Consider the following 20,933-nt stretch of genomic DNA (forward strand, 5'->3'; position numbering starts at 1 on the left):
TAGTAAGCCATCTGAAGCTGAAGCAGTGTGTACCTAAAGTGTTCCAGGGTACTTTAAGCACGTGTCACCTCGGCATGAAGGGTGGAGTTGTAGTGAGCACTGACCAGAGGTACCCTGGTGTTCACCACCCTAGGGCTATCTTGGTGGGATGGCTGCAGCTGGTGTGGGTTAGGGGCCCTGGGCTCACTGGGTAGGTTGGTTAGGATGGCTGGACCCTACTCCAATTCATGATGTCATCTTGGAGAGGGAGTATAAGCTGGGGCTCTTGCCAGCCCCTCCATCTTGGAGAGAGTTCCAGCAGTTGCCCCTGCCATTTGGAGGAATTTTAGGGCTGGCTTCTTTCTATGCTAGTTGCTCTTTTAAATCGCAGCTTTTTTTTCTGTGTCCATGTGTCTGGAGTTGGTGTGGGCTAGAAACCCAGTGGTTATTGAGGGATAGCAGGCTGGCTATAGCTTCCAGACCCTGTCCTAGTCTTCCCTTTCAAGGTAGAGGGGGAGTGTAAACTGTAGTGCTTGCCAATCCTTTCCACCATAGCGTGTTTCAGCAGCACTCATGCCATTTGACAGCTTTCTAGGGATGGATCTTTTATAAATTGCTATTTTATACCTCAGGATTTTTTCCCCCCCTGTGCCCCAGGGCAGATATATCTGCTCCTAATCCCTCAGTAATGTCCATCTCAACTGCAGTTCGCAGCGCTGGGAGTGGAGGTTCTCTTCATTACCATCTCCATCTCTCCTGGAGTTCTCCATACCTTTTGTTGTGTATAAGCTGTTCAGTTAGCACTCAGTTCTTCTTTAGGAGGAATTGCTCTATAAATAGCTTTAGATTTGGTGTGTCCATGGAGGAGGTGAGTTTGGAGTCTTCCTGTGTTTCTAACTTGTACTGGAACTCTTCCTTTTTTTCTTGAGTTCCAGTACAAGATGGCAACAAAGGAAGACACCAAACTCACCTTCTCTCTCTATACATATTTAAATGTTTATTTATTTTTGAGAGGGAGAGCACAAACAGGGGAGGGGCAGAGAGAGAGAGAGGGGTACACAGAATCTGAAGCAGGCTCCAGGCTCCAAGCTGTCAGCACAGAGCCCAAGGAAGGGCTCAAATTCATGAACTGTGAGATCATGACGTGAGCTAAAGTCAGATGCTCAATTGTTTGAGCCACCCAGGTGCCCCTTGCTTAGTCATATATTAATTTTATTTATCTTAATATCAGTTTCTGGTTTCATTAATTTTTTTCTCTACTGTTGTAGAGTAAATAGTAAAATGGCTATTTCACTGATTTTCAGTCTTACCTCGGTTATGCTGGATATTGTGGATATCATGTTATGGAGGCTGTGGGGTCTGTTACAGTCTTCCAAAGAGGTTTGAAGCTTTTGTTTAAGCAGACAGTTAACTTGGTTTGATCCTGAAATAGAAACTTGTGTTGGAAAACAGCTCAAATATTACTTCAGCTCTTTTATCTTTGTCTGACCTGCTTTGTATTTGCTGTGTGCCTACATGTTTCAGGAAGTAGAGACTTGGAAGAGTTCATACACAGAATTTAGGTTTTCCACACTCTCTCTCCTTTTCTTGATTCTTGTTTCCTATTCCAGTAGCTGTTGTTGCCTCAAACTTTCCTCTAGGTTTTTAGGAGAGATAAGAAGACTTCTGGTTTTAATTACTCCATGTTTTGTGCTTACCTTATTATTCATTCAAGCTAACGTCAAAAGAAATGATGAATTGCCCACACCATTTCCTTCCCTCAGGCTCAGTTTCCATCCGGTGTCCTCATGTTTTCCTTCACCCTTCAGTGCCTTCAGCCCTGAGATACATAGAGGATATCTGCAAGATTAGCAGGCCTGCTAGGAATTTATCTGACCATATCAGAATTGGAAATTTGTCTGATATTAGTATAACCATTCCAGCTTTCTTATGATCATTTGCTTTTGTGTATATTCTGCCCCCCCCTTTTTAGTTTTTACTACTCTGATTTTTTAATGTTAATATTTTTAAAGCAGTTTTAGGTTTACAACAAAATAAAAAGGGAGGTACAGAGATTTCCCATATAATCCCTGCTCCCCACATATGCATAGTCTTCCCCATTATTAACATCATACATTTTTACCAAGGGTGAACCTACATTGACACAACATAATCATCCATAGTTTACCTTAGGGTCCACTTTTCACGTTGTATATTTTGTGGATCTGGACAGATGAATAATGGCATATGTCCATCATTATAATATCATACATTATTATGTATTTTCACTGACCTAAATATTCTCTGTGCTCTGCCTATTCATCTTCCCACCACTTTCCCTCCCTCACCCAGCAGCCCATGTTCATTTTATTGTCTCCATAGTTTTGTCTTTTACAGAATGTCATATAGAAAAAATCATATACCATGTAGCCTTTTCACACTGTCTTTCTTCATTCAGTATATGCATTTAAGATTATTCTGTGTCTTTTCATGGTTTGATAGCTGCATTTCCTTTTAGACCTGAGTAATATTCCATTGGATATACCACAGTTTATTTACCACTCACCTATTAAAGGGCACCTTGGTTGCTTCCAAGTTTTGGCAATTGTGAACAAAGCTGCTATAAAATCCTTGTGCAGGTTTTTGTATAGACATAAGTTTTCAACTTCTTTGGGTAAAACCCAAGGAGTGCACTTGCTGGATCAAACAGTAAGAGTGTGTTTTATTTGGTAAGAAACCACCCACCCATCTACTTAGTATGGCTTGTAGCATTTTGCATTCCCACCAGCAGTGACTGAGGATTCTTGTTCCTCCACAGCCTTGCCAGCATTTGTTGTTGTCAATGTTCTGGATTTGGGCCATTCTAATAAGTGTATAATGGTATCTCCTTGGTGTATTAATTTGTATTTCCCTGATAACATGATGTGTAACATCTTTTCGTATGTTTATTTGCCATCTGTGTATCTTCTTTGGTGAGGTGTGTTCTCTTTGGAATTATTTCTCCAGGTGTATGGCTTGTCTTTTCATTTTCTGGACATTGATTTTCTCAGAGCAGAAGTTTTTAATTTTAATGAGTCCAGATTATCAATTCTTCTTTCATGGATTGTGTCTTTGGTGTTGCATCTAAAAAGGCATCCCCATACCCAAGGTTATCTAGGTTTTTGACCTATGTTACTTTCTAGGACTTTTATAGTTTCTCATTTTACATTGAGGTCCATGATCCGTTCTGAGTAAATTTTTGTGAAGGGTGGAAGGTCTTTGTCTCTATTTATCTCTATCTATCTATCTATCTATCTATCTATCATCTATCTATCATCGTTCTATCATCTATCTACCTATTATCTATCTATGTATCAATCAGTCATCTAACTATCATGTATCTCTTTGCAGATGGATGTCCAGTTGGATTCATATAGATGAGACTTGTTTTTTTTCCCTTCCAAATCCCATATGTCTATTTCTGGCTTTTATTCGGATTATTTTGACCTGGGTTTCTCAAGTAGCATTGACATCTTGGTCAGACAATTCTTTGTTCTGTGTGTGAATCTGTCCTATATATTGTGAGATATCCAACAGCATTCCTGGCCTCTGCTCACTAGTTGTCAGCACATTTCCATCCTCACCTCTGCCTCCCATGGTTGTAATGAGCAAAATTGTTGAGACATTGGCAAATGTGTCCATGGGGTCAAAATTGCCACCCCTTCCTGATCCATCAATTTAACCATATACATTTGCTATGTTGATGTGATTAATGTCCATTCATGGCTTCTTTTTTTAAACAATTTTTTAATGCTTATTTATTTTTGAGAGAGAGAGAGAGAGAGAGAGAGAGAGAGAGAGAGAGAGAGATTGAGAGAGAGATAAAGCACCAGCAGGGGAGGGGTGGCGGAGACAGAGGGAGACACAAAGTCCAAAGCAGGCTCTGGGTTCTGAGCTGTCAGCACAGAGCCCAAGGCGGGGCTCAAACTCACAAACTGAACCAGGAGACCGTGACCTGAGCTGAAGCTTAACCTACTGAGCCACCCAGGCACCTCGATTCATGACTTGTTTTACTCTATTTGGCATGGTAGCTGTAACAGAGACTATACAGCCTTAAAAATCTGGGCTTTTAATTTAGTTTTTAAGTGTTTATTTACTTTTATTTTTAAATTTTTTAAATTTTTTATTGTAGAGAGAGAGAAGTAGTGGGAAGAACAGAGAGGCAGGGAGAGAAAGAATCTTAAGCAGGCAGAATCAGTGCCAGGCTTGATCTCATGACTTGAGACTGCCAAAATCAAGAGCTGTATGCTTAACTGACTGAGTCACCCAAGAGCCCCAAAATATTTGTTTTTGACAGAGAGAGAGAGAGAGAGAGAGAGAGAGAGAGAGAATGAATGAGCATGGGAGGGGCAGATGGAGAGGGAAAGAGATAATCCCAAGTAGCTCCATGCCCAACCTGGGGCCTAAGGAAGGGCTCCATCACATGAACTGTGAGATCACGACCTGAGCTGAAATCAAGAGTCAGATGCTCAACCAACTGAGCCACTCAGGTACCCCCAAAATCTGAACTTTTTGAAGAAAATTTCTGCTGTTGCAATTGTAGTATTTAAATATGCATTTTTCTATTAACACAGTCAACCTTCAAATAATATTCAACTTCACATATAAAATACGAATTCATAGAAGTTTACTTCCATTTTACCCCTTGTTATCCTTCTTCTATTTTTACTACATGTTTTATTTCTACTGATTTTATAAACTTGACTATATTGTCACCATGTTTTTCTCCCCTAATTCCTCTCTGTTTATACCTTCAATTACCAAGTTCATCAATACTTGATTGGTTAATATTATCTCATCTATTATCAGGTCACTCTATATTTTTTTCAGCATTATTTTTTTCTATGTTTTAATTTAAGTAGCTTAAATTTCTATACCTGTATTTGTATTTTTTCCTGCAGTGTCAAATCTGCTATCAAATCCCCTTTTATAGGCAGTACCAGATTTATAAGAATTGAAACACTCACTAAAATCATACAGTATCACAAGTAACCTCATCTTCATATATACAAAATAGACCTCACAACATTCAAGCAAGATTTAAATTATACAAAAAGAAAATATAAACAAGTGTTTGTTAATTACAAGAAATTTGAAAACTCTCACTGACAAAGGACAATGTGTCCCGCGTCCTGGAATTAGATCACTATTCTTTTCGTAGGTTATAGTGTATGTAGTCAGGTCTGATTTTCTACGAATTGTCTCAATTTTTATCCATGTGGCACCTAATCTAGGAATGCTGGAGATATAATGTAATTATTTGAATAATATTTTGGAAGGGAGAGGTCTTTGTATTGAGTTATTTCTATTAGACTACACAGTGGTACATTTTCTCTGGATTGTGTTTGGTTCTGATGAAGGGCATCCTGTTTTTCAGCTCCAATTTCCTCTACATATCTTCAGTTTATAAGATTGTGTTACTTCCTTGGCTCAAACTCAAGTTCCTAAAGCAATATTCTACCCAGTCCTTCAAATCCTATTCTAGATTAGGGTTCTGACTTTCTGCTACGTGGCCACTGCTTTAGACCTCTACCTTAGCCTTTCTTTGGCTGTGTCCTTCCTATATATTGACATTTCCCCCTTGCTTCTTGGACTTCTTCCTCCAGGCACAGGCCCTTTGCACTTATAAACATGGACCTTGCCTGCAACCCCAGCCCTGCAACAAGGGTTTGTCTATAATAGGTGTCAATGCATATTTTGCAGATAAAATGATGTTAACTGTGGGCCTGAAGGACCATTACCTTTCTCTGTTGTGCTCTGCATTGTTCTCCTGGCCCAATATCCAGTGTCAGCTGGATCTGCCCCCAAATATCTGCCTCACTTTTTCTAGCCATTGAAAGAAGGGTCTAATTATGGTGATGTGTGAGAAAAGTGAAAAGTCTCACCAACAAAATCTGAACTTTAACATTTATGGATTGGGGTATTAAGTCTGGTTTCCTACTCATATGTTTTATTGAATAATTATGACACTTTTCACTATTAAAAATTTCATTTTAAATATATTTTATTAAAATAATAGGGCACGAAATAATGAATTAAAATACTAATATGGGGGCGCCTGGGTGGCTTAGCCAGTTAAGCATCCGACTCTTGATCTCAGCTCAGGTCATGATCTCTCCGTTCATGATTTGGAGCCATGTGTTGGACTCTGCCCTGATGGCGTGGAGCCTGCTTGGGTTTCTCTCTCTCCTTTTCTCTCTGCTCCTACCCCACTTTCTCTCTCTCTCTCAGAATAAATAAACTTAAAAAAATGTTCCTACATGAGTACATGTAAATACTGGTAAGAAAAGTTTAAAGTCTTACAAAGTGTGATTATTATCATCTATCTTTTGATAAACCTTTGACACTAACATCTATTGCTTCCCCTAGCACTTAGATTCTTGCCTTATCATGAGTAAAGTCTTTATTTACATTTTTTCTTAGGTTCTGTTACTTCCAAGGCAAGCATAGCTCTATTTCAAATCTGTTGCTGCAGGATTCGAGGACTATGTGTTGTATAAAGCCAGTAGATTAGCCTTCTCTTATTTTACCCTCTCACACTGGTTTAGAAATGGTTTCTAAGCCATAAGCACTCATATAATGCAGCATCTTAGGACAAAGAAGTCATTATTCATCTTCTAAAACACTGGCTTCCTTTCCTCCGTGTGGAAAAACATAAGAAAGAGAAAAACACAGCCAAGAAGAAAGAATTTTGCTTAGCTCTTTCCCAAGAAGGATATGTTTTTCCTCAATTCATTTCTCTCATAGCCATTTTTCATTTGCTGTTTAAATCCATATGTCTTGGTGCCCGGGCCGGGGCCTGAGGAGTGGGCACCGGGCCGGGGTGGCGAGCGGCGAGCAGCAAGCACCGCAGGCGGCGGCGACGCCAGAGGTGACGCAGAGCGCGGACGGCAGATGAACAAGAGGAGCCCCCGAAGGAAAGTGAAAGGGAAGATTCCATGGAAGGAAAGGAGGAGCACATGAAGAAACGGAGCCAACGAAGGTCTTGAAAACCACATAGCACAGTTCAGAGGTTCCGGAAGATGGCGGCGTAGGAGGACGCGGGGCTCACAACGCGTCCTGCCGATCACTTAGATTCCACCTACACCTGCCTAAAGAACCCAGAAAACCGCCAGAGGATTAGCAGAAGGGAGTCTCCGGAGTCAAGCGCAGACTAGAGGCCCACGGAAGAGGGTAGGAAGGGCGGCGAGGCGGTGCGCGCTCCACGGACTGGTGGGAGGGAGCCGGGGCGGAGGGGCGGCTCGCCGGCCAAGCAGAGCCCCGAGTCTGGCTGGCAAAAGCGGAGGGGCCTGACGGACTGTGTTCCGACAGCAAGCGCGACTTAGCATCTGGGAGGTCATAAGTTAACAGCTCTGCTCGGAAAGCGGGAAGGCTGGAGGACAAAGGGAGGGAGAGCTGCTGAGCCCCCGGACGGCAGAGCTCAGCTTGGCGGGGAACAAAGGCGCCAGTGCCATCTCCCCCGCCCATCCCCCAGCCAGAATTCCCAAAGGGAACCAGTTCCTGCCAGGGAACTTGCTCGCTCCGCGCAAACACCCAACTCTGTGCTTCTGCGGAGCCAAACCTCCGGCAGCGGATCTGACTCCCTCCCGCTGCCACAGGGCTCCTCCTGAAGTGGATCACCTAAGGAGAAGCGAGCTAAGCCTGCCCCTCCACCCCCCGTGCACCTTGCCTACCCACCCCAGCTAATACGCCAGATCCCCAGCAACACAAGCCTGGCAGTGTGCAAGTAGCCCAGACGGGACACGCCACCCCACAGTGAATCCCGCCCCTAGGAGAGGGGAAGAGAAGGCACACACCAGTCTGACGGTGGCCCCAGCAGTGGGCTGGGGGCAGACATCGGGTCGGACTGCGGCCCTGCCCACTAACTCCAGTTATACACCACAGCACAGGGGAAGTGCACTGCAGGTCCTCACCACGCAAGGGACTCTCCAAAATGACCAAACGGAAGAATTCCCCTCAGAAGAATCTCCAGGAAATAACAACAGCTAATGAACTGATCAAAAAGGATTTAAATAATATAACAGAAAGTGAATTTAGAATAATAGTCATAAAATTAATCGCTGGGCTTGAAAACAGTATACAGGACAGCAGAGAATCTCTTGCCACAAAGATTGAGGGACTAAGGAACAGTCACGAGGAGTTGAAAAACGCTTTAAACGAAATGCAAAACAAAATGGAATCCACGATGGCTCGGCTTGAAGAGGCAGAGGAGAGAATAGGTGAACTAGAAGATAAAGTTATGGAGAAAGAGGAAGCTGAAAGAAAGAGAGATAAAAAAATCCAGGAGTATGAGGGGAAAATTAGAGAACTAAGTGATACACTAAAAAAAAAATAATATACGCATAATTGGTATCCCAGAGGAGGAAGAGAGAGGGAAAGGTGCTGAAGGGGTACTTGAACAAATTATAGCTGAGAAATTCCCTGAACTGGGGAAGGAAAAAGGCATTGAAATCCAAGAGGCACAGAGAACTCCCTTCAGACGTCACTTGAATCGATCTTCTGCACGACATATCATAGTGAAACTGGCAAAATACAAGGATAAAGAGAAAATTCTGAAAGCAGCAAGGGATAAACGTGCCCTCACATATAAAGGGAGACCTATAAGACTCGTGACTGATCTCTCCTTTGAAACTTGGCAGGCCAGAAAGGCTTGGCACGATATCTACAGTGTGCTAAACAGAAAAAATATGCAGCCGAGAATCCTTTATCCAGCAAGTCTGTCATTTAGAATAGAAGGAGAGATAAAGTTCTTCCCAAACAAACAAAAACTGAAGGAATTTGTCACCACGAAACCAGCCCTACAAGAGATCCTAAGGGGGTTCCTGTGAGACAAAGTACCAGAGACATCACTACAAGCATAAAACATACAGACATCACAATGACCCTAAACCCATATCTTTCTATAATAACACTGAATGTAAATGGATTAAATGCGCCAACTAAAAGACATAGGGTATCAGAATGGATAAAAAAACAAGACCCATCTATTTGCTGTCTACAAGAGACTCATTTTAGATCTGAGGACACCTTTAGATTGAGAGTGAGGGGATGGAGAACTATTTATCATGCTCCTGGAAGCCAAAAGAAAGCTGGAGTAGCCATACTTATATCAGACAAACTAGACTTTAAATTAAAGGCTGTAACAAGAGATGAAGAAGGGCATTATATAATAATCACAGGGTCTATCCACCAGGAAGAGCTAACTATTATAAATGTCTATGCGCCAAATACCCGAGCCCCCAGATATATAAAACAATTACTCATAAACATAAGCAACCTTATTGATAAGAATGTGGTCATTGCAGGGGACTTTAACACCCCACTTACAGAAATGGATAGATCATCTAGACACACAGTCAATAAAGAAACAAGGGCCCTGAATGATACATTGGATCAGATGGACTTGACAGATATATTTAGAACTCTGCATCCCAAAGCAACAGAATATACTTTCTTCTCGAGTGCACATGGAACATTCTCCAAGATAGATCATATACTGGGTCACAAAACAGCCCTTCATAAGTTTACAAGAATTGAAATTATACCATGCATACTTTCAGACCACAATGCTATGAAGCTTGAAATCAACCACAGGAAAAAGTCTGGAAAACCTCCAAAAGCATGGAGGTTAAAGAACACCCTACTAAAGAATGAATGGGTCAACCAGGTAATTAGAGAAGAAATTAAAAAATATATGGAAACAAAAAAAATAAAAAAACAGAATCCAAACGCTTTGGAATGCAGCGAAGGCAGTCCTGAGAGGAAAATACATCGCAATCCAGGCCTATCTCAAGAAACAAGAAAAATCCCAAATACAAAATCTAACAGCACACCTAAAGGAAATAGAAGCAGAACAGAAAAGGCAGCCAAAACCCAGCAGAAGAAGAGAAATAATAAAGATCAGAGCAGAAATAAACAATATAGAATCTAAAAAAACTGTAGAGCAGATCAACGAAACCAAGAGTTGGTTTTTTGAAAAAAATAAACAAAATTGACAAACCTCTAGCCAGGCTTCTCAAAAAGAAAAGGGACATGACCCAAATAGATAAAATCATGAATGAAAATGGAATTATTACAACCAATCCCTCAGAGATACAAGCAATTATCAGGGAATACTATGAAAAATTATATGCCAGCAAATTGGACAACCTGGAAGAAATGGACAAATTCCTAAACACCCACACTCTTCCAAAACTCAATCAGGAGGAAATAGAAAGCTTGAACAGACCCATAACCAGCGAAGAAATTGAATCGGTTATCAAAAATCTCCCAACAAATAAGAGTCCAGGACCAGATGGCTTCCCAGGGGAGTTCTACCAGACATTTAAAGCAGAGATAACACGTATCCTTCTCAAGCTATTCCAAGAAATAGAAAGGGAAGGAAAACTTCCAGACTCATTCTATGAAGCCAGTATTACTTTGATTCCTAAACCAGACAGAGACCCAGTAAAAAAAGAGAACTACAGGCCAATATCCCTGATGAATATGGATGCAAAAATTCTTAATAAGATACTAGCAAATCGAATTCAACAGCATATAAAAAGAATTATTCACCATGATCAAGTGGGATTCATTCTGGGCTGCAGGGCTGGTTCAACATTCGCAAATCGATCAACGTGATACATCACATTAACAAAAAAAAAGAGAAGAACCATATGATCCTGTCAATCGATGCAGAAAAGGCCTTTGACAAAATCCAGCACCCTTTCTTAATAAAAACCCTTGAGAAAGTCGGGATAGAAGGAACATACTTAAAGATCATAAAGGCCATTTATGAAAAGCCCACAGCTAACATCATCCTCAACGGGGAAAAACTGAGAGCTTTTTCCCTGAGATCAGGAACACGACAGGGATGCCCACTGTCACCGCTGTTGTTTAATATAGTGCTGGAAGTTCTAGCATCAGCAATCAGACAACAAAAGGAAATCAAAGGCATCAAAATTGGCAAAGATGAAGTCAAGCTTTCGCTTTTTGCAGATGACATGATATTATACATGGAAAATCTGATAGACTCCACCAAAGTCTGCTAGAACTGATACATGAATTCAGCAAAGTTACAGGATACAAAATCAATGTGCAGAAATCAGTTGCATTCTTATACACTAACAATGAAGCAACAGAAAGACAAATGAAGAAACTGATCCCATTCACAATTGCACCAAGAAGCATAAAATACCTAGGAATAAATCTAACCAAAGATGTAAAAGATCTGTATGCTGAAAACTATAGAAAGCTTATGCAAGTAATTGAAGAAGATATAAAGAAATGGAAAGACATTCCCTGCTCATGGATTGGAAGAATAAATATTGTCAAAATGTCAATACTACCCAAAGCTATCTACACATTCAATGCAATCCCAATCAAAATTGCACCAGCATTCTTCTCGAAACTAGAACAAGCAATCCTAAAATTCATATGGAACCACAAAAGGCCCCGAATAGCCAAAGTAATTTTGAAGAAGAAGACCAAAGCAGGAGGCATCACAATCCCAGACTTTAGCCTCTACTACAAAGCTGTCATCATCAAGTCAGCATGGTATTGGCATAAAAACAGACACATAGACCAATGGAATAGAATAGAAACCCCAGAACTAGACCCACAAACGTATGGCCAACTCATCTTTGACAAAGCAGGAAAGAACATCCAATGGAAAAAAGACAGTCTCTTTAACAAATGGTGCTGGGAGAACTGGACAGCAACATGCAGAAGGTTGAAACTAGACCACTTTCTCACACCATTCACAAAAATAAACTCAAAATGGATAAAGGACCTGAATGTGAGACAGGAAACCATCAAAACCTTAGAGGAGAAAGCAGGAAAAGACCTCTCTGACCTCAGCCGTAGCAATCTCTAACTCGGCACATCCCCAAAGGCAAGGGAATTAAAAGCAAAAGTGAATTACTGGGACCTTATGAAGATAAAAAGCTTCTGCACAGCAAAGGAAACAACCAACAAAACTAAAAGGCAACCAACGGAATGGGAAAAGATATTTGCAAATGACACATCGGACAAAGGGCTAGTATCCAAAATCTATAAAGAGCTCATCAAACTCCACACCCGAAAAACAAATAACCCAGTGAAGAAATGGGCAGAAAACATGAATAGACACTTCTCTAAAGAAGACATCCGGATGGCCAACAGGCACATGAAAAGATGTTCAACGTCGCTCCTTATCAGGGAAATACAAATCAAAACCACACTCAGATATCACCTCACGCCAGTCAGAGTGGCCAAAATGAAGAAATCAGGAGACTATAGATGCTGGAGAGGATGTGGAGAAACAGGAACCCTCTTGCACTGTTGGTGGGAATGCAAATTGGTGCAGCCGCTCTGGAAAGCAGTGTGGAGGTTCCTCAGAAAAGTAAAAATAGACCTACCCTATGACCCAGCAATAGCACTGCTAGGAATTTATCCAAGGGATACAGGAGTACTGATGCATAGGGGCACCTGTACCCCAATGTTTATAGCGGCACTCTCAACAATAGCCAAATTGTGGAAAGAGCCTAAATGTCCATCAACTGATGAATGGATAAAGAAATTGTGGTTTATATACACAATGGAATACTACGTGGCAATGAGAAAAAATGAAATATGGCCTTTTGTAGCAACGTGGATGGAACTGGAGAGTGTGATGCTAAGTGAAATAAGCCATACAGAGAAAGACAGATACCATATGGTTTCACTCTTATGTGGATCCTGAGAAACATAACAGAAACCCATGGGGGAGGGGAAGGGAAAAAAAAAAAAAAAAAGAGGTTAGAGTGGGAGAGAGCCAAAGCATAAGAGACTGTTAAAAACTGAGAACAAATTGAGGGTTGATGGGGGGTGGGAAGGAGGGCAGGGTGGGTGATGGGTATTGAGGAGGGCACCTTTTGGGATGAGCACTGGGTGTTGTATGGAAACCAATTTGACAGTAAATTTCATATATTAAAAAATAAAAAAAAAAAATCCATATGTCTTGTGCTACACTGATCCATATGGTATCTATTGGCACATGTAATGTGATAGTCCTGATTATCTACTAGCACCTGAAATGTGATAGTCCTGACTGAAATATGCTATAAATGTAAAGTACACACTCGATTTAGAAGATCTAGTGTACAAAAAAAAGAATGAGATATATTTATTAAATTCTCATATTTATTAAGTTTTGAAATGATAGTATTTTAGACATATTGGATTCAACAAATAATTATTAAAATCCATTTAGCTTTTCTTTTTATATCTTAATGTGGCTTCTAAGATGTTTAAAATTAAGTCTGTGTGTGTGGCTCACATTGGACAACATTGTTCTAGAGGAGATACTTATTAGTATCAATTATTTTAATGGGATAAAGCCATCGTTAATCTGTTTATCAGATGGATAAAATGGATCTGTCAATACTGATCCATTGTTTATCAAATGGATCTGTCAATACTGCTTTGATGTGAGCCATAAACCTGTAAAAGCTGTGTATAAACACAATAAAGCAAAGCTTTCAAAACATTTTTTTCTCAAGTTTTTATTTAAATTCCAGTTAGTTAACACACAGTGTGATATTAGTTTCAGATGTAGAATTTAGAGATTCATTACTTACATACAACACCCAGTACTTAACAAAAATATATGTTTAAAATACAAAGATTTTATCAGTCTAATTTGGAGACTGATGTAGCCCTTTTTATACATTCAGTGCTCAAATTTTTTGAAAGCTGATAGGAGAGATCTGGTTTTGTTATGCAATGTGATTCTGGTAGAGATTAGTCCTGAAAGTTTTTGGTCCCTTAATGAGCAGATGTTAATATATGATAGTGTTTAAACTAGTAGACTTGTAATATTTCCTAAGAGATAGTAGCTTCAATTTATCTTAACGTATTATTTCTTCATATTTATAAGACCTTTCTGTTGGTTATGCACACTTTCAACAAAGTCATTTTTCTTATGTTGAAATGGGTGAGAGAATGAGATATTGGGGAATTCTTTTTCAAGTAAGAAAGAAAAAAGTTATCTATGGTATGAACCTAATTAGATCTTGACATTCTTTTTTTTACCTTTGATAAATATATTATTCCCAGTTAAAATGTTGATTGTATGCTTTTAACCATTGCTTCTTAATTATGTGAGTACATGTTTACTTTCCAAATAGTAGTTCATAGTGATAACCAGAAGCAGAGGAATGAAATACCAACTTGTTATTCATCACTGTGAGGCAGAGAACTAAAATAAATGAACAGACTTGTGCTGAATGAAAGCTTAAGTGGTCAAGGATGAATCCAGGTGCTTTCTGTGAAGGCTGAAAGACCTAGATTTGGGCGACAATTTTGGCATTAGATGGTTTAGAGATTTTCCTTTCATGGTATAAACAAGGAAACTTACTTATAGGTTGCTACTGAGGCACAAAAGCTTATATTTAGAAAGGGTTTTCTAAAACAATTGTTCACTATTCTCAGGAGTAACTGATGAGTAACATGAAACACAATGAGACCACCTCTTTTGTTTCCAAGAAGCCATCCTTTTTTGGTAGCTGTTCAAGGCTTGTAATTCAGACTTTTAACTCTCTATCCAGTGCTTTCTTAAGTTTCCAGTTACTCTACTACCAGTAGGTACATTACCCCATTCCCCATTCTTTCCCATTGAGAATATATTCCTGGAACTCATATTTTATTCCTCCTAAGAAAACTTTGAGCTCCCAAAAGCCACATTTTTCTGTATATTTTTGAGTCTTAATAGCTAACAGAATTCCCAGGACACAAAGTGTTCTTAGAAATTGTTCAGTTAATATGAAAAAAATGTTCAGATATTATATTTTTTATATTTAAATTATTATTACTGGATCATATACACAGTCTTTGAAATCTTTAACTCATTAGTTAAACTATTTTTGCACACCCTAGATTGAACTAAACTGTGACACTCTGGATTGAAAAGATAAATGTGCAAAGCACAAATCCATTGCGGAGGAGAATTTAAGAGTCTCTTAACTATAATCGACCTCATTGATAATTGTTGCACAAATGAGAAATCCAGGACAGAAAAACCCTGTCCTCTTGCAATGCTCATTTAGAATGATCACCCAACTTCAGACCCAGTTAGAGAGAAGTAGCAACCTTCCATATTCAGGAGTGAAATTTCACTGCTATATCTTTTTCTCCAATATGATCCCTTCTGTAGAAATGAGAATAAGAATTCATTACATGTTACACAACTCTACCCCCAAATAGCCACAGTTGTGTATTTAAGAATGTAAAGGCATGACATAATAACAGCTGTATATTCAGGAACATAAATTTCTCATTTTGGGACCTCCCCCAAGGAATCTCAGTATTTTGTCAATATAGGATAATATGTATGGGAAAAGGCAAAAGGGGCAAAAGATATTCCTAAAGGAGAAGTGAGAAAAGGGAAACTTAACAGTGAAGCTTAAGTTTTTAAAGAAGACACAATATTCAAATTACCTATTTCGAGATTGCAATTCATAGATATGATTAAGCCCACTCACCCATTATTGATTCAAAACTCATTTTATGTCAGGAATGCAGAGATCTAATTGTCCTTATTACCACACTTTCTTCAGTAATCTCTGGATTCCTTGCTTGATCTCCTGGGTTCGCACCCCATACACAATGGGGTTGAGGGCTGAGAAAATGACATGGTGGAGGATGTTGAGCAAGACTGGCACATCAGGCGAGACTTTCTTCTTCACCACAAGAGTGAGCACGAAGACCAGAAGGATGGTGCTGAAGAAGAGGATAAGGATGAAGTGGGAACCGCATGTGCTCAGGGCCTTGGCCACAGCACCCTCTGCCTTGAGTCTCAGCACAGCTCGCAGTATGAAGGTATAGGAGAGAAAGATGAGGATGAGGTCAGATCCTAGCAGGGTCCATCCTACGGCAAACTGGTAGAGGCGATTGATGGTGACATCATCACAGGAGAGCCTGGAGACAGACATATTGGCGCAGAGGCAGTTCTCAATGACATTTGTCCTACAATAATGGAGTCGGGATGAAAGAATGGGGATAGGTACTGTTAAAATGCCATTCCTGGCCAAAATAAAGACAGCAGCCTTGGCTACAAATTGGTCAGTGATGATGGATGGGTATCTCAATGGGTGGCAGATGGCTACATAGCGGTCATAGGCCATGACCATGAATGTGCAGGACTCCATGGAAAGGAAGCAGTTCATGATGTACATCTGGAGGAAGCAGGCATAGAAGCTGATGGACTTGAGGTCAAACCAAAAGACGGCCAGCACCTTGGGGATGACGGTGAGGCAGACAATGATGTCCAACAGGGAGAGGAGGCTGAGCAGGTAGTACAATGGCTCATGCAGAGATGCCTCCAGCCTGATGGTGATCAGGAGGACACTATTGGCCCCCATGGCTAAAAGAAAGAGGAAGCTGAGGGGCAGGGACAACCAGAATTTCCAGCTAGGGGACCTGGCAAAACAATTCAGGAGGAAGTCTGAAACCTCAGAGGAGATGGTGCCATTTTGGTGCGCTGTCATATTTTGTCATATATTTCTATAGATTTCTTTTAGTGATCTGTAAAATTAAGATAAAAATTGGATACTGACTCAAGACACCTGGATTTAGAAAATTTGCTTCACCTAGGTGAAATGCACGAGCCTCGGGTTATCCAGAGCCATGTGACTTCATCTGTTTATCTTTTGTGCCTTGCTACTTGGATGATTTTACCAGTGAACAGTATAGAGAACAGAGGTAATATGGTTTACTTATACATGCTTGATTCTTTCAAGGATGATTATTAATAGAATTGTTGTATCTTTGCCAAAAGTAAAGAGAGGGACAAAATTACTTTAGAACTACTTTGTGACCAGTGAGTTGCTAAATTTGTTCTTACAAGTTTCTTCCTTTGGGTTTTGATTTTCTTTAATAGCCACATAGACTACTATATGATAATTTAACCATAACAATGTGTGCAGGTGAGTAGTTGAAACTGGCACAAATAGGGACTCAGGTGAATGTCCCTAGTTGTCCATGGCACCCCCATTCTGAGTTTTCAAATGGAGTTTAATTATATTTTAAAATGGTACCCTGAAAGTAACGTAGGGTAATTTTCATTTTGTCTAAAAAGTGATTGTAATTAGGCTGGTATGGTCCTGCCAAATAACTGCCCCTCCCCTATACATGTTTATATTTGTAGGATTCTTATCTTTTGGAAGAAAGAGTCTTAAAAGGAGCCTAGGCAATCACACATAGGTATGAGAGAGTGATACCAGTCATGGAACAAGATGAAATTTGATAATTCTGATTGCAATAGTGTGAAGGTGATAAAGTCTACCTTTAAAGTTCTTTTATTCCCTTTCTGTTTCTCTTTATATCTTCAATATAATAATCCATTTTTTCTTGTCTAGTAGTTCTATGCTTTGCCATGGTGGAGTGGCCACAAAGGCTGGGAGATACTGGAAGTGCAGGAGATTTCTGAAGATAAAAACCCATAGGAAAAAACATTGAGCCTTCAGTTTTGACCTAAGGTCCTTCTCCTGTCTTAAACGCTATGTTCATTGAACTCTGTCTTTCTGTCAAACTTCTCATAGGATTCATTCACATATAGGTTTGAGGCATAACTAATAGCACTAGCTCAGACCAGTCTTTGCCACAGTGACCCACAGCGTGTACAATATCAGGCTGCTGAATTTAAAATATTCCCCTAAACACCATTTTCATCGTTTAGGTTTAGTCATTTGATCTTTGCTTACTGTATTCTCTGATTCTACTCTCTACAGAATTGTTTCAACTAACCTTTGCAAGAGAGACACAAATCTTACCATCTCCAAGAAGTTTTCCTTCTTCAAGGGTGTCAGAGTATTCTTGGAACGAATTAGGGTTTCTTTGAATGCACAGAGGTAAAAGTCTTGAAATGGGCTTTGGAGAGTACAGCCACATGGAAGAAATGGCAATTCAGACATGAGTATCCATGGAGAAGTAAAGAGGAAGAAGTATGTTCTCTTTTTCTCCTGAAGTACTTTGGGATAATTGTGTCTAGCACCAGGATAGAATTTCTGAGGACAGCCTAGGAGGACTTTTTTTATCTGTTCTTTCTACTTACTGACTCTTTCTCCTCTTTTCTCTGGAATGTTCCTACATATTCTTCATTCTACAATTGATTCAACAAGCATTGACCTACCCTAGAAGTAAAGCATCTGAGACCATGTATGTTTTTCTTCTCCTCTCTTTCAATCTTGGATTGCAATCAGAGCTAGCCAATGAAGCGTGAGGGCTGAGGACCTAGAGCTAATAACTACTGGTTCCAGGTAGAGACAGAATGAAGAAGCCAAGTGAGGTTGAAGGGCAATGACAAAAGCAGAGAACCTGCAGGGCAAACTTTTTCCCAGGCTGCTGGACAGGCCCCAGCATAGCACTATGGAAGCCCTGTTTGAAGAAGGGAAGGGTTTTTAGGGACCACCTAACTCCATAAACTCAGACAGAATTGTGAGACATCTCTCCCAAGTACTTTTTCAGACATCATTGATCTGAACAGTGACAGATACCTCTATGATCTGTGCACAATTTTCTGTTTGTGGCAGCAGTAGATTTTAGAAACTCTTTAGATTGAGCTGAAATCTGAGGAACTATCTTCTGACTCTCACTAACGCTCCAACTATGTCTGTGTCCTCAGTCCTGTAGTTGTACAGATTAAATTTAGTTCCTATGTCATGATTCAAGCATTTATGGACAGATTCTTTGCCCATAACTCCTAAATTTTCATATTCACAGATGAAAACCCAAAAATTTCTAATCTGAGCTCCAAATGATATGCTTTCCTGACTCCTTCCACTCATTAATCTCCTATGAAGAAATTCCTACTCTCTGCATATCTGGATTCACCCAGGAAAAGATCCAAAGAAGCAAGAGGAGGGCAAAAGGAAAGGTCTCAGAGCAGAGGTTATCACATGTACCTCCTGACCTGAGACTGGATGCAGTGTTTACTGCCCTATTTTCAGACTACTTCATCAATACTGACTCAGGAATGGAATGGAGCACAGATCTGGACTAAAGAGAAAGATCTCCTCTATGCTCTGGCTAATTTTGGTATAGCTGTGTCTCAGGCACCCTCTATCCAGTCTCACTTACAGAGCATGGAGCAGGGGTCTGGCTCCACTGATATTGGAGTTTCAGTTAGTTCCTGAAGTATCTGTGGATAGTTATAACTCCAGAGCCTTAGGGGCTTTGCCCTCTTGGAACCTTCCATCCCTAATTCCTTGTGCCTAGAATGTCCTCCTGGGACAGACAGGCAGGCAGGTGGAAAAAGCAAATGATTTTATTTCTCTCTAAAAGGAAGGAGCTCTGGTAATCCAGCCCAACATGGACTGTGTTCTGTACGCAGTTAGTCTCCTGGGGGTAGAGGTCTTACATCAATCCATCCATGTTCACTGTATTTGCATGTGCACACTCGATGCCCTCCATGGGTCCAATAAGCTCGCTCAGAAGTTCTCATGGGCTTCCAGAACACAATTTTTAGATAGGTACCCCCCAAACCATCCTAATGAATGTATTCATACTAACTTATCGTGACTTTTCTCATTGCATTATAATGATGAAAATGCAAGAGAAACCTGAAAACCATATTCCTGAGAAAATGCAGTATGTTTTTCAGAGAGAAAAGTCAATAGAAATGTTCCCTTTAGTGAGAAAAATTTAAGTAGGATGTGTGTATAACTGTGTATTAGGAACCATGATTGTTCCTTTTTTTAACTTTCATTTTGAACTTCATGTGAATTTTTCATACTCTTCCATAATTGGAGCAAACATGATTGGTTTCTTCATTATATATTTATTTTCATTAGTTTTTTTGAGTGTAGTTGACAGATAAATTTCCACTAGTTTCGGATGTGTAACAATGTGTTTCGACAAGCCTATCCATTATGCTATGGTCACCACAAGTGTAGCTACAATCTGTGACCATACAGAGCTTTTACAGTACCATTGACTATATTCCCTATGATGTGTCATTGTCATCTGTCTCTTGAAAGCCCTTCTTTTGATTTGTTTTTATTCTTTCTTCTGTGTATCTCAATATCGCTCTTATTTCTCTTTTCCCTCAGAAAGTAAAAACTCCGGGATTCTTAAAATACACCTAATTAATCTTAAGTATGCTTATTTAGCTACTTGTATGCTTAGGGGAGAAAAGGTTGGATGTTGAATTTATATAAATGTCATTGGGTTATAGATCGGATGTAAACACTAAATCTTAAACATCTGTCCATGCTTTTCTGTGTACACCCACTTCATTCTTTTTGACTGCGGTTCTATTTCCAATATGTGCATTTTTCCTTTTTATGGAAGTAGTCAACACCCAAGTGAACTATAATTGTACTAAAAATAATGTTGTTGTCAATTTCCTTGTACACCTTCTCTTATAGACCTAAAGTAGACAGATGTGGAGGATTTTTTCAGTTATAACATAAAAATATTTAATTTAACTAGGAATTACCAAATTTCTCTCCAAAGTATTTAAATATCTCAATAGAAATCCTAAATTTTCTTTATTTTACACATTCCTTACACCATTTGATGCTATTATCTTTTCTTTAAAAAAACTAGATGGATGTAATTCGTATCTTATTATATTTAATTTATTTTTCTATCTGATAAGTGAGCATTGTTCATATACTATTCAGCCATTAGTGGCAGTGACTTATGTGTCCACATCCTTTACCTGATTTTTCTATTAATTTTTGTTTTGCTTACATACTTATAAAACTCTGTGCGTATTTTATTTTATTTATTATTTTTATTCTTATTTATTTATTTTTATTTAAGTAATCTCTCTACCCAATGTGGGCTCAAACACATGACCCCAACATCAAGAGTCGCATGGACCGAGCCAGCTTGGTTCCCCTCTGCATATTTTAAATACTAGAGCCTCTTGATGGATAGATATTGCTAATACCTTCTCTAGTCTGTTGTAAAGCCTTCAATTTTAGCATCTGCAG

The 20,933-nt window shown here is 39.6% G+C and overlaps 2 protein-coding genes across 2 annotated transcripts in view; one reads left to right on the forward strand and one right to left on the reverse strand.

Moving 5' to 3' along the window:
• LOC132677163 (uncharacterized) overlaps positions 1-20,933 on the forward strand; it is a 286,729-nt gene that overhangs the window by 161,916 nt on the left and 103,880 nt on the right. The gene's annotated exons all lie outside the window — the stretch shown is intronic.
• LOC144613076 (olfactory receptor 56A3-like) lies at positions 15,534-16,481 on the reverse strand. The gene has a single exon (XM_078433985.1). It carries the CDS (start codon positions 16,479-16,481, stop codon positions 15,534-15,536), a length of 948 nt encoding a protein of 315 aa, XP_078290111.1.

Source organism: Panthera onca, chromosome D1 (genome assembly GCF_046562875.1).
Source record: "Panthera onca isolate mPanOnc1 chromosome D1, mPanOnc1 haplotype 2, whole genome shotgun sequence".
NCBI lineage: Eukaryota > Metazoa > Chordata > Mammalia > Carnivora > Felidae > Panthera > Panthera onca.